At 43.9% G+C, this 14,098-nt stretch overlaps 2 protein-coding genes across 3 annotated transcripts; one reads left to right on the forward strand and one right to left on the reverse strand.

The window, feature by feature from the left end:
- The first annotated feature begins 587 nt into the window (after nucleotides 1-587).
- LOC115143743 (netrin-4-like) lies at nucleotides 588-7,240 on the forward strand. 2 transcript variants are annotated; one of them, XM_029684219.2, is made up of 10 exons: nucleotides 588-1,100; nucleotides 1,560-2,029; nucleotides 2,139-2,477; nucleotides 2,617-2,743; nucleotides 3,035-3,223; nucleotides 3,424-3,640; nucleotides 3,762-3,889; nucleotides 4,005-4,073; nucleotides 4,179-4,349; nucleotides 4,518-7,240. In XM_029684219.2, the coding sequence occupies exons 1-10, from the start codon at nucleotides 1,016-1,018 to the stop codon at nucleotides 4,685-4,687; spliced, it is 1,965 nt and encodes a 654-aa protein (XP_029540079.1). In that variant the 5' UTR covers nucleotides 588-1,015; the 3' UTR covers nucleotides 4,688-7,240. The 2 variants fall into 2 exon arrangements, with proteins under 2 accessions (XP_029540079.1, XP_029540080.1); XM_029684220.2 differs by having other exon boundaries at nucleotides 4,480-4,608.
- Nucleotides 7,241-7,338: 98 nt separating this feature from the next.
- Nucleotides 7,339-9,262, reverse strand: chchd4a (coiled-coil-helix-coiled-coil-helix domain containing 4a). Its single transcript, XM_029683655.2, has 3 exons — nucleotides 9,109-9,262; nucleotides 8,398-8,496; nucleotides 7,339-8,228 (listed from the first exon to the last, which is right to left on the reverse strand). Exons 1-3 carry the CDS (start codon nucleotides 9,128-9,130, stop codon nucleotides 7,843-7,845), a joined length of 507 nt encoding a protein of 168 aa, XP_029539515.1. The 5' UTR covers nucleotides 9,131-9,262; the 3' UTR covers nucleotides 7,339-7,842.
- Between the last annotated feature and the right edge of the window lie 4,836 nt (nucleotides 9,263-14,098).

The raw sequence follows: 14,098 nt of genomic DNA on the forward strand, positions 1-14,098 counted from the left end.
CGACAAAATCAGACAGGCATGTGGTGAAGTGGATTGAGTAGCCTGTGTATTCAACCATGCATAAAGTCCAGAGAAGTTCTAGCCAACTAAACTCACCTCCACGATTTACGATGGAGTTGAGCAGAGACTATTGTGGATGGACTGGAGCTCCGACATTACATCAAAATATATATTTTTATAAAAACGACGGATTTCAGCACCAAAAGAATATCCCTCATTTACACATGAAATCGATCTGTGTAAATGTCAGCTATTAGTTGCCAGCATTAATGAGGGCTATTCTCTGGGTGTTGAAATCTGTAGTTTTTGATAGAAACTCTTTTAATGCGATGTCGGAGCTCCAATCCGCCCTCACTAGTCTCCAAGCAACTTCATCATAACTCATGGAGTTGAGTTTAGTCAGCTAGAGCTGATTCCAATAACCAACTCATTATCAAGCTTTGATGATTTGAATCAACTGTGTAGTGCTAGGGCAAAAAAAACAAAACGTGCACCCAGGGGGGGCAGGAGCAAGTTTGGGAAACCTTATAGGTTAGTATCCACCGTGTGACAATGTGCTATCAAGGCCGGCCCTAAAAATTGAGTGCCCTGGGTCTATTTTCGTCAGCTATTTGGTAATAGCTCAGTAGTCGGGACAGGGCATCGTCTGACTCTATCGTTGAGAGACATGGACCAGCCGCGTACGGGACACACTTCATTGACTAATTTTAATTGTTAATACTGATGCTCTGAATGCGAAAACAATAATTTCCCTGTCGTCATTATTAAATATGTCAGACAAAGCGTATAGCTGAATCAAACTGCGGCTCTATTGGACTTCAAGTGATAGATTGGGATGTAGGCTATGCGAAATTGTGCGGTTCTCATTGGAATGCGGTCATTTTTGGAATAAACAAACGATGTGATGCTAAGGCGCATCTGCACTGCTGCCAAGAATAATAAGACTATTTGACTGTGGGGAGTTTTCTTGTCATTTGATTGCTAATAATCCATCCAGTTGGATTGTCAAAAACCTATGAAACGATTTGAAGGTCGCCTTCGATTTGAGATGCTGGCGATTAACTGCGCTTTAATTGTAGCGTTCATGCATAGCGGGACAGGTGAGTGGCCATCAATTAATTTGATATGATGGTTAGATTTAGGTTAGATTTTTGGCCATAATATTACTGCTTCTGTTGGCTTCGCCTTTTTGGCGCTATTGTAACGACCCAGTGGATTATAGGCATTTATCATAACAAAGTCCATTGTGGGATGAATTGGGCACACAGTGCCACCAGCCGCGGTTCCGTTATCTGCCTTATCTTCACAGTTATGACTGGAAAAGATCTAAACTCGTTCTTGATAACTCTCAGTAGCCTATCGCCCGATTTACTCTGATATTATTGGGTTACCTTGGAAGATGCAACCTGAGATACACGTGCATGCGCACATTGCTCCCCTTCCTGCCGGACGCTCTGAGTGCATTGACCACCTCCCATGGGAAAGTAGCCAATATGCAGTTATGAGAGTTTATTTTATATTTCTCCTGCATTAACTCTCTTCATCCTCCCCATATTCAGCCTCCAGGTGTGTAGACCATGCCTGCAGTCCTCCCATGGGCAACCTGGCCAGTGGTAGGACCCTCACCACCCTCTCAGGCTGCTGTGGGAATGGGTCCCAGCACTCCCCATGCCCCACTCCCCTCCACACCTGTCCAGATCATCTCCACCCTCCTGCCCACATGGTGGATGATCCCTTCCTACACCCAGACACCTGGTGGGGCTCGGGCGTGGGGACTGACCAGGAGGAGGAGGTCCGTCTGGACCTGGAGACCCGTTTCTGTCTGACCCATGTGGTGCTGCTGTTCCACTCACCCAGGCCCGCTGCCATGGCCATGGAGCGCTCGCAGGACTTCGGCCGGACGTGGGATACACTCAAGCTGTTTGCACAGAACTGCAGTCTGGCGTTTGGTCTTCCTGATGACACCAGTCAGCATGGCTCGCGGTGTACGTCCCGGTACTCCAGTGCCAAGCCGTGCAGCAGGGGAGAGGTAAGAGGACAGAGTGTCTCATGCACTTTGTGGGGTAAGACAAAAGCAGAGTTCTAGAAGCACAGTAGACATACAGTATAAAGACAGTAGACCCTTATGTTTCTCACAGGTGATATTTCGGACTCTGGGTCCTGGTGGATTAGTTGACCCCTACAGTCCAGAGGGCCTTTCCCAGCTGACCCTCACCAACCTCCGCCTCAGACTTCTCAAGGCTCAGACCTGCCCATTATCTGTTGCGCCTTCCACCACTTCTTCCTCCATCAGACTCTTCAAACCTCCTGCGGACCTGAATCTTCCCCTTCTCCCTCCCCCCCAGCCCAGCTCAGAGGCCCCTGCCTCAGCCCCATTTGCCATTTACACTCTCCTGGCTCGGGGGACCTGTCTCTGTCATGGCCATGCAGAACACTGCTTACCCCACAGAGGTGGACAGGACACACTGAAGGACATGGTGAGTGTGGTCTGCTCAGCCTGTGTGTATCTGTGTGCTTTAAAAACCCTTAAGTAGCTATGCTTGTCCTTTTATTGTGGATGTTTCAAATCAAATTGTATTTGTCACATGCGGCCAATAGACCTGATGTTTATTGCAGGTGGCTGGCAGGTGTGTGTGCACTCACCACACAGCAGGAGAACACTGTGAAAGGTGTGGCCCACTCTACAATGACCAGTCCTGGAAGCCAGCCAATGGCAGCAGTGGGGAGCCACACCCGTGTCATAGTGAGTGCCCTACTAAAAGGGATCAGGCCCTGTTGGGTTGCCAGCTCAAATCAAGCTCATGTTGAGAGATTATAGAAATACTTCAACATTGTTTACATTTCAGTTATTAGTTTAATTCAAACATTAACAAAATCTCCTGGAAAAGTTGTAGAACATGCAGGGAGGTCAAGACTCCAAGCTAAACTGGGAGTGTTGGCAACCCTACCGTTGGGTGTCATTAAATCATATTTTTCCTCCTTACTAACCGCTCCATCCTCTCCCCTGTCCCGTCGTTGTCTCCCTGTGCTCCAGAGTGTGAGTGTCACGGCCATGCAGAGAGCTGTCATTTCTCCAAGAGGGCGTGGCTTTCCTTGGAGGGCACCAGTGGGGGTGTCTGTGACGACTGCCAACACAATACAGCTGGGCGCAGGTGCCAGCGCTGTCGCAACGGTTACCACCGCCAACCAGCCATGCCCCTCAACTCCCCCCACATCTGCACACGTAAGTCAGGATAACCTACAGACAAGTCAAAGTTAAAGAACTCTACTTGAAACTGAAAACATGTGTATATTAAAACATTATCTCCCTCTAGTGGTATGGATTTGTAACAACATGTGGGGATAGAGCGAGAGGAAACAAGGGAGAGGGTGTGTGTGTTCTTGCTAAGTCTGTGTGTCTCTGTTTCGCTCTTTCGCTAACAGGTTGTTGGTGTGACCCACTGGGCTCATTACCAGCCATCTCTGGGGATGAGGGCCGATGGTGCCACCCCAGGAGTGGACAGTGCCATTGCAGACCTGGTGTGGGGGGAACAGGCTGCAACCACTGCCTCCCTGGATACTGGGGCTTTGGGGGAGAGGGGTGCAAACCCTGTGCTTGTCCCCAAAACTGTGACCCCCACACTGGGCTCTGCCTGGACAGGTAAACCCTAAGCCCATTTCTCACTAATAAATCTAACACTTCATATGTGACTTTCTTTCCTATTTCCAATTTTACTCCACAATAATATCTTACCTCTGTATTCTCATTGTCACTTCATCAGCTATGCAAATAACCAGGTTTTAAATATACCTATGGGAGGCAAGATTTTTGCCATGGACCATGCCTTGACCACTGAGGGTGAGCCAGTGTGGTCAAAGCAACTGGCAGTCTCTGCCCTGCACTACACAGGTGAATAATATTTCACACTAGCATTAGAGTCATGCACCACCCACTACTTATTGCTTGCCTTCATGGGTTTGAGTAAACATATTGTGCTGCTGACACTGTCTATGGCTCCTTCCAGGGAAATGCAGTTGTAAGGAGAGAAAGTTGAGGAGTGTCTCAGATCTCTGCAAGACCAAATATGCCTATGGTAAAATATTTCCCAAGGTTCTCACATACTGTACACATCCTACATTCTTTTAAATGTACCCTTCACCCTTTCAGTGATGTATGTCTCCATGTGTGTCTGTGGCAGTGATCAAAGCCAGTGTGTTGTCAGCTCATGACAAGGGGAGCCACGCAGAGGTACAGGTCAAAGTTCGCAAGGTCCTGCGTTCAGGACAGGTGCCTCTCTCCCAGGGCACCCACAGTATCTACCCCCTCTCCTGGACTAGCCGGGGGTGCACCTGCCCCATCCTTAATCCAGGTAGCCCAATTTATACATCACTGAACAGAATATTGTGCGACTATATTCAGTAATGTTCTAAATATCATCCTTATTTTTCCACAAGGTTGGTAGCTACTCTGTTCACTCTGATATATGTTCTTCTAAACAGGATGGAGGCTGAACCCTCTCCTCTCCCTCTTCTTCTAGGTGTGGAGTACCTACTGGCGGGTCCAGAGGAGGTAGAGACAGAGCGGCTGCTGGTCACCATGCAGAGTGTGGTGGTTCCCTGGACCCCTCAACTGGGGACCCACATATCGGAGGGCCTAAGGCAGGGCTGCCCAGAACACCCTCTCCAAACCCATAACAGAGCAATTTGAAAGGAAATTGGGGGTTGTATCACTGGTTCAATAGATAATTCAGGAAAGGGACTGAAAGTCAGTGGAAAAGGCTTGACCGAGTGTCTTGACCAATGACGGCTATGGAAAATCTTCCCCCTAAAAGACTACAACCCTGCCATATGATGCAAAGAGGACTGACTGGAATCTTTTGAGCCATTCTTGTTAAGATGATTTAACTTGGGGGAAATACCACACACAAACATTTAAAAAAAAAAAAAGCATCCTTCTGGAATCCAATGAATGTTTGGGTAGTCATATTTGAGCCATTATTTTCTGCAAGCCAGTGTTAACTATCAGACACAACAAACCCTGGTATACAAGCTTTACAGACTTTGTGTATGTCAAAAGCCATGCCTTTAATGATAACATCAAAATGCCTACTAGGTTCTATAACAATATATTACATTCCAGTCTCTGCTTTTAGTGTACTATATATTTATCAGTATCCAATTCCAATCATTTAGTGTTCCAATTAAAATGCTAAAAATACACCTACTTACTTAAATATTGAGGCACACAAGAGAGTGCACTGCTCTAGTCTGCAGCCTTCTTGGTGGGGGGTTTCCCAGGTCAGGCCACACTCCATTTTTGTTTCTATTGTTCTTCTCCATGTCTCTCTTCAGCGTAGTGCAATCGCAGGGTGCAGGTCTGGTGGTAATCTAAGTCTACACATGTCCCAGCCATCGCCATCTTCTTTTCCCGCAACAAATAGGGCCTACAAAGTACATCAAAAGATAAACCTGAGAAACTTAAGTGTTACGAAAATGTAGCTAATATCTTAATCCAAGGCTGTGTGTGTGGTGCAGTTTTACCAAAGAATAAACTCAGGATCCCTGAGGAAGAATCACTTTCAAAGCATCATGGGCCAGTCATATATATGAATAGGTAGCTTCATTTGTGTTTGAAGGATTTAAACATAAGATTAGAAAGGTGTGAAAGAGGAAATGAGACATGGTTCAGTATTAACTTTAATCAGGAGAGGTTAAATAGGAGTAGCAGTCCATTAAGGTTTAAATGACGTTTTAAAAGCAGGTGAAGGAAGCGCCTGTGGATGGATACTCAAGCTTTGCACAATTTCAACATTGACTAAATAGTTTTTGTACAATGATTGCCTAGCACCTGTCTAGATGCTACTGTATATATACACTCACCAGCCTTTCTTCATAAGAACAGGAGTTGTTGATAAAAGCAGCCCGCACCAAACATCTTTGGCCTTTCAGAACCCTCTAAAAAATACATACTTTTGTGTATATAGTGTATGCGTACACCCATTCAAATTAGCAGATTAGGCTATTTCAGTCATACCCTTTGCTGACAGGTGTATAAAATTGAGCACACAGCCATGTAATCTCCATGGACAAATATTGGAATTAGAATGGCCTTACTGAAGAGCTCAGTGATTTACAGCGTGGCACCGTCATAGGGTGCCACCTTTCCAACAAGTCAGCTCGTCAAATTTCTACCCTGCTAGAGCAGTCCCGGTCAACTGTAAGTGCTGTTATTGTGAAGCGGAAACATCTAGGAGCAACGGCGGCTCAGCCATGAAGTGGTAGACCACACAAGCTCACAGAACGGGACCGCCAAGTAATCCCTCCTCGGTTGTAACACTCACTACCGAGTTCCAAACTGCCTCTGGAAGTAACGTCAGCAAAATAACTGTTCGTCGGGAGCTTCATGAAATGGGTTTCCATGGCCATTTATTAGCAGCACACAATGCCAAAAATCGGCTGAAGTGGTGTAAAGCTCGCCGCCATTGGACACTAGGAGCAGTGGAAACTCATTCTCTGTAGTGATAATCACACTACACCTTTTGGCAGTCCGACAGACAAATCTGGGTTTGGCAGATGCCAGGAGATCGCCACCTGCCCCAATGCATAGCACCAACTGTTTTTCACAGTTCAGGCTAGGCCCCTTAGTTCCAGTGAAGGGAAATCTTAACGCGACACTATGTAATGACATTCTGGACGATTCGGTGTTTCCAACATTGTGGTAACAGTTTGGGGAAACCCTTTCCTGTTTCAGCATGACAATGCACTATTTTGTTTTCTTTTACCTTTATTTAACTAGGCAAGTCAGTTACAAAGCGAGCTCCATGCAGAAATGGTTTGTTTAGCTTGGTGTGGAAAAACTTGACTGCCTGTACAGAGCCCTGACCTCAAACCTATTGAACACCTTTGCCCATGATTTGGAAGATGTTTTACGAGGTGTCCACATACACTACATGACCAATAGGATCTCAAAAGGCCCGATTCCTGAGATTTACACACTCACTGCATCTCAGATTTTCACATAAATCATGCATTGATGTCATTGTGATTTGCGTAAATGTATGCATTAAACACATCTCCATTATGCACCTCATAACAAAACCCCAGTTGGCTCGCAGTGTTTCATTCTCTCCTTAGAGGAAATTATTGCATAGACACAATGGATTTCCACTTTCTTAGGGTGGTCATTTGATGGAAAAAATCTATTATATAATAGTGAGGCAATGTAGGCTGTGCTAAAACTCAGATTTAACTGAAAAATACAGGTTGGTGGAAAAACTTCCTGCCACCAGCGACATTCAGGACTTTTGACAAAACTTAAGTGGGAAAAACAGACATGTCACATGATCTTTGACAAGCAACTGAGAACAAGAGTAATCAAGCTTTAATACTAGCTCAATTGTTTACTATGATCTGTCAAGCACAAACATGAAGTCAAGTAATCACAAACTAGCAGTAACAGTAACATTGACAGAAGGTTACACACCTCCAGTGTAGAATGGCACAACACATCTGATTTGAAGCTTGATAAGCAGAAAAATATGTTGGTTGCGAGTCTTAACTAAAGTCCCCTGCAGAAAACGACCCCCCCCCCCCCCCCCCCCCCCTCTACAAACTTGGCACTGTAGGAACCTCAGGAGCTCAAACAACCACTACAATAAAGCCTCCTCCTCTCACAGAATTAACTGATATTCCCTGGAAGAGATAGAACTCTGCAGTACTAGCCCCCCTTTAAAGTCATTATCCTTTGTGATGAACATTGAACCAAGAAAAGTCTGAGGCACCAGTGAACATACAGCTGATCTCCCATGAAAGTGGCCTGTGCTCGGCAGTGGTTTAAGAGAGACTGGGGGATGCTGGGTGATTTTAGCTGGCAGCCTGGCTGTCTGTTGGTGGTGTATTGTCGGATGACGGGGCAGATTCAGGTGTTGGTGGGGATGGGGTAGAGTTACTAGAGGGCACTGAGGCTGGGGAAGAGTCCTCGGTGGGCACAGGGGCAGTAGAATTAACAAGGGGAGGGGCAGCAGCGTCAGCTCCCTCATTCTCGTCCTCCTGGGGGTAGAGCTCGGGGTACTTCTGCATACACTCCTGCATAGCACGGAAGTTGTCGATACACTCTGAACCCTTCACCTCTTCATTGCTGTAGTGGAAGCAGGAGAAGGCCTCCTTGAACTGTGTCCCACAGGGCCCGCTAGCCATCCCTCCCAGGCATGGACAGTTCCAGTTGATCTCCCCACTGGGCAGGATCAGGCCTAGAGGAACAGGGATATAATAATGTACTGACATGGTTGTAATTGCGACCCTTCATCATTCTTCAGTATACACCACTTTGGTATCTTTGTAATGACTACACTACTGATGAGTGTTTCATAATCCGTCCACATCCCCAACATGAATTCAGAGAATCTACAGCCCACTGACCCTGATCTTCGTAGGGGTCATTGGGATCATCTGCAATGAGCTCAGCGTTGCTGGGCGCTTCATGGTCTTCCTTGGTAACAAAAATAATGCGATCTTTACCTGGCAAGGAGAAAAGGTGAGGTCAGTATGACAGATGGCAACGAAATGCACTTCCCTCCCCGGTTTCCAGGCTGGTTTTAAATCAAAGTGGGAGTCCATAAAATGTCATGGTTAATATTGTGTATATTATCTGACCGATCCCCCAAAAACAACAGTGCATTTATCTATTGGATCATTGCACGCTGTAGACTATTAATGTTGGCCATAATAGCTGTTAAGTTAACAATTAAACAGCTGTTTTTCAACAGAGTTCTGCACAGTGTTAAGTCAACAGGGTCCTGATATAAAACAAACTGAACTGTCACCCGACATGACCTGCTCTTTGACAGCTCTGAAAGAACGTCCTCAAGCCTCGTTAGCTATCTGGCTCGCTCTACTAATAGCCTATCTAGCTACCTCTACAAATTGGATTAATACTGACATAATCTGATTGCCCTAGTTATAGACCTCGTTGAACCTATAACGGTCTATCTACATGGAATTAGTGCACCAATAACGCCGGAATAAGCAACGCTGACATGCTACTAGCAGCTAGCCAACATGCTAGGCCAGTCAATGACATTGCACGAGCTAAATTAATGAAAATGTGAGGATGTGCGCCATTAACGTTACCCTCTTGCTTGCAGTACGACATGACTGCCGGTGGTAATATCTATCATTCCTCTACTTGTTTTACAAGTAACGACGGTTTTTGTCCAACAATTAGCTACTGTGCAGACATGTAATAACCACCCGGCTATCAGTGTCAGCAACACTAAAAAAGTACTACCGGGTCACGGAATTTCAAAATTATCCTAAATAAAAGTCCCCTACGTAAAAAGAGTCAACGTGGGTTTTAAAACATGTTCCAATGTCAAATAAATGTCCCCAATGTGAATCACTGGATATGAAATATACACTACCGTTCAAAAGATTGTGGTCACTTAAAAATGTCCTTGTTAAATGAAAGAAAAACGTTTTTTTTGCCCATTAAAATAACATCAAATATACAGTGTTGACATTGTAATTTTTTATTTATTTAATGAAGCAAGTCAGTTAAGAACAAATTCTTATTTTCAATGACGGCCCAGGAACAGTGGGTTAACTGCCTGTTCAGGGGCAGAACGACAGATTGGTACCTTGTCAGCTCAGAGAGTTACTAGTTACTAGTCCAACGCTCTAACCACTAGGCTACCCTGTCACCCCAGCAAATGACTACTGTAGCTGGAAACCGCTGATTTTGAATGGAATATCTACATAGGTGTACAGAGGCACATTATCAGCAACCACCACTCATGTGTTCCAATGGCATGTTGTGTTAGCTAATCCAAGTTGATCATTTTAAAAGGCTAAATGATCATTAGAAAACACTTTTCAAACTGGCCTCCTTTAGATTAATTGAGTATCTGGAGCATCAGCATTTGTGGGTTTGATTACAGGCTCAAAATGGCCAGAAACAAAGACTTTCTTCTGAAACTCGTCAGTCTATTCTTGTTCTGAGAAATGAAGGGTATTCCATGCGAGAAATTGCCAAGAAACTGAAGATCTAGTACAACGTGTACTACTCCCTTCACAGAACAGCGCAAACTGGCTCTATCCATAATAGAAAAAGGAGTGGGAGGCCCTGGTGCGCAACTGAGCAAGAGGACAAGTACATTAGTGTGTAGTTTGAGAAACAGAGCCTCACAAGTCTCAATTGGCAGCTTCATTAAGTAGTAACCGCAAAACACCAGTCTCAACGTCAACAGTGAAGAGGCGACTCCGGGTTGCTGGCCTTCTAGGCAGAGTTCCTCTGTCCAGTATCTGTGTTATTTTGCCTTGAGATTTAAAAAAAAAAATTATTGGCCAGTCTGAGATATGGATATTTCTTTGCCTAGAAGGCCAGCATCCCGGAGTCGCCTCTTCACTGTTGATGTTGAGACTGGTGTTTTGCGGATACAGCAAAGGACCTTGTGAAGATACTGGAGGAAACAGGTACAAAAGTATCTATATCCACAGTAAAACCAGTCCTATATCGACATAACCTGAAAGGCCGCTCAGCAAGGAAGAAGCCACTGCTCCAAAACCGCCATAAAAAAGCCAGACTACGGTTTGCAACTGCACATGGGGACAAAGATTGTACTTTTTTGGAGAAATGTCCTCTTGTCTGATAAAATAGAACTGTTTGGCCATAATGACCATCGTTATGTTTGGAGGAAAAAGGGGGAAGCTTGCAAGCCGAAGAACACCATCCCAACCATGAAGCACACCATCCCAACCGTGAAGCAGAGGGGTGGCAGCATCATGTTGTGGGGATGCTTTGCTGCAGGAGGGACTGGTGCACTTCACAAAATAGATGGCATCATGAGGTAGGAAAATTAGGTGGATATATTGAAGCAACATCTCAAGACATCAGTCAGGAAGTTAAAGCTTGGTCGCAAATGGGTCTTCCAAATGGACAATGACCCCAAGCATACTTCCAAAGTTGTGGCAAAATGGCTTAAGGACACCAAAGTCAAGGTATTGGAGTGGCCATTACAAACCCCTGACCTCAATCCTATAGAACATTTGTGGGCAGAACTGAAAAAGCGTGTGCGAGCAAGTAGGCCTACAAACCTGACTCAGTTACACCAGCTCTGTCAGGAGGAATGGGCCAAAATTCACCCAACTTATTGTGGGAAGCTTGTGGAGGGCTCCCTGAAATCTTTGACCGAAGTTAAACAATTTAAAGGCAATGCTACCAAATACTTATTGAGTGTATGTAAACTTCTGACCCACTGGGAATATGATGAAAGAAATAAAAGCTGAAATAAATAATTAAATAAATAATTATTATTCTGACATTTCACATTATTAAAATAAAGTGGTGGTCCTAACTGACCTAAGAGGGAGTTTGTACTCTGATTAAATGTCAGGAATTGTGAAAAACTGAGTTTAAATGTATTTGGCTAAGGTGTAGTATGTAAACTTCCTGACTTCGACAGTATGGTGTCATTTCATGGGGCTCTGAATAATACGGAGTGTTGCTTGCCTTTTATTCCACCCATTCCATTGGCCACAATGGGAATCACTGTATATGGAAAATATATAAATAACTTGCTTCTGATTTTCATCCTGATGTAGCCAAGATTTCATATGAAATCACTGTCAGTGGTGCAGCTCAATCAAATCTCATTCACCCAAAATATTGGAAATTAATACTACCACTTAGAGACAGAAAGTTGTGGTAGAAGTTTATCAGATGAGGAAATCGCAAGCTCTATGAAAACCAGTAGGCTCTTATAAAATTTGATTTTATGTTTTGACATTTATTTATTTATGCTCCAACCATTTCTCAATGTGCTTCACCTTAATATTTTTAATAATTCTCTAGTTTAGATGTTCCCGTGTAGTTATATATGCAGCACCAGTCAAAGGTTTGGACAAACCTATTCATTCAAGGGGTTTTCTTTATTTTTACTATTTTCTACATTGTAGAATAATTGGTAAGACATCAAAACTATGAAATAACACATATGGAATGATTTTAGTAACCAAAAAAGTGTTAAACAAATCAACATAGTTGCCTTGATGACAATTTTGCACACTCTTGGTATTCTCTCAACCAGTTTCATGGGGATTGCATTACCAACAGTCTTGAAGGAGTTTCCACATATGCTGAGCACTTGCTGGCTGCTTTTCCTTCACTCTGCAGTCCAACTCATCCCAACCCATCTTAATTGGGTTGAGGTCGGGTGATTGTGAAGGCCAGGTCATCTGATGCAGCACTCCATCCCTCTCCTCTTGGTCAAATAGCCCCTACATAGCCTGTAGGTGTGTTGGGTCATTGTCCTGTTTAAAAACAAACTATAGTCCCACTAAGTGCAAACCAGATGGGATGGTGTATCGCTGCAGAATGCTGTCGTAGACATGCTGGTTAAGTGTACCTTGAATTAAATGTTTTAAAAAAACAACATTGCAGACATTGTCACCGGCAAAGCACCCCCACACCATCACGCCACCTCCTCCATGCTTCAAGGTGGGAACCACACATGCAGAGATCATCCGTTGACCTACTATGTGTCTCACAAAGACTTGGCGGTTGTAAACAAAATCTCAAATTTGGACTCATCAAACCAAAGGGCAGATTTCCACCGGTCTAATGTCCATTGCTCGTGTTTCTTGGCCAAAGCAAGTCTCTTCTTATTATTGGTGTCCTTTAGTAGTGGTTTCTTTTCAGTAATTCGACCATGAAGGCCTGTTTCACGCAGTCTCCTCTGAACAGTTGATGTTGAGATGTGTCTGTTACTTGAACTCTGTGAGGTGCAGTTAATTGCCAATTCCTGAGGCTGGTAACTCTAATGGTAACTCTTATCTTCTGCAGCAGAGGTAACTCTGGGTCTTCCTTTCCTGTGGCGGTCCTCATATGAGCCAGTTTCATCACAGCGCTTGACGGTTTGTGCAACTTTAAAAAAAAAAAAAGTTTTTATTTATCCAGGCAAGTCAGTTAAGAACAAATGATTATTTACAATGACGGCCTACCCCGTCCAAACCCTTACCCGGACGACGCTGGGCCAATTGTGCGCCGTGATGGGACTCCCAATCACAGCTGGTTGTGATACAGCCTGGAATCAAACCAGTGTATGTAGTGACACCTCTAGCACTGAGATGTAGTGCCTTAGACCACTGCGCCTCTCGGGAGCCCAAAGAAACTTCAAAAGTCCTTGACATTTACTGGATTGACTGACCTTCATGTCTTTAAGTAATGATGGACTGTCATTTCTCTTTGCTTATTTAAGCTGTTCCTGCAATAATATGGACTTGGATCCTTTACCAAATAGGGCTATCTTCTGTATACCCCTACCTTGTCACAACACAACTGATTGGCTGAAACCCTGCCATAATATGGACTTGGATCCTTTACCAAATAGGGCTATCTTCTGTATACCCCTACCTTGTCACAACACAACTGATTGGCTGAAATGCATCAAGAAGGAAATAAATTCCACAAATTAACTTTTAACAAGGCACACCTGTTAATTGAAATGCATTCCTGTGAAAAGCTGTCATCAAGGCAAAGGGTGGCTAATTTGAAGAATCTCAAATATAAATTATATTTGTTTATCTCTTTTTTTGGATACTACATAATTCCATGTGTTATTTCATAGTTTTTATGTCTTCACTATTATTCTAGTGTAGATAATAGTAAAAATAAAGAAAAACCCTTGAATGACTAGGTGTCTAAACCTTTTACTGATAATGTATATATATATTTATTATATCCCCCGGCTTCTGTTGCAGTTACCTTTGACAGCTCGGAGGTGCCAAGATGGTGGCTTGAACAGACTCTTTTTTTTTTTTTTTTTACCGAGCTCCGCACCAAACTTCAGAAAGATTGTGAGGAAAAAAAGTTTACAGTCATTACTATTTTTATTTGTTCAAGATATATGACCTTTCCTGTGACTTGGATCATTTATTTCGGCATGTCCATGCAAAGTCGTGACAAAAAAAGAAAGGAAGAAATTAGCCGTTCTTTTGCTAATCAACAAGAGAGAAACGTGCTTATAGACAACTGCCATAACTACGCTTGGCCTATGGATAATATCATGCTTTGGAATGCTGTTGAAGATGACGAATTCCCCTCTTTACCGGTTACTCCGTGCAA

Source organism: Oncorhynchus nerka, linkage group LG15, assembly GCF_034236695.1.
Source record: "Oncorhynchus nerka isolate Pitt River linkage group LG15, Oner_Uvic_2.0, whole genome shotgun sequence".
NCBI classification, from domain to species: Eukaryota; Metazoa; Chordata; class Actinopteri; order Salmoniformes; family Salmonidae; genus Oncorhynchus; species Oncorhynchus nerka.

Excerpts from the sequence above, each read along its gene's own strand:
- LOC115143743 (XM_029684219.2), top strand. The coding sequence starts at position 1,016 with ATGAAACGATTTGAAGGTCGCCTTCGATTTGAGATGCTGGCGATTAAC. Across the intron at positions 2,744-3,034 it reads GGAGCCACACCCGTGTCATA|AGTGTGAGTGTCACGGCCAT; the intron begins GTGAGTGCCCTA and ends CCTGTGCTCCAG. Across the intron at positions 3,224-3,423 it reads CTCCCCCCACATCTGCACAC|GTTGTTGGTGTGACCCACTG; the intron begins GTAAGTCAGGAT and ends TTTCGCTAACAG.
- chchd4a (XM_029683655.2), bottom strand. The coding sequence starts at position 9,130 with ATGTCGTACTGCAAGCAAGAGG. Across the intron at positions 8,497-9,108 it reads GTCGTACTGCAAGCAAGAGG|GTAAAGATCGCATTATTTTT; the intron begins GTAACGTTAATG and ends TCTCCTTGCCAG. Across the intron at positions 8,229-8,397 it reads TGACCCCTACGAAGATCAGG|GCCTGATCCTGCCCAGTGGG; the intron begins GTCAGTGGGCTG and ends CTGTTCCTCTAG.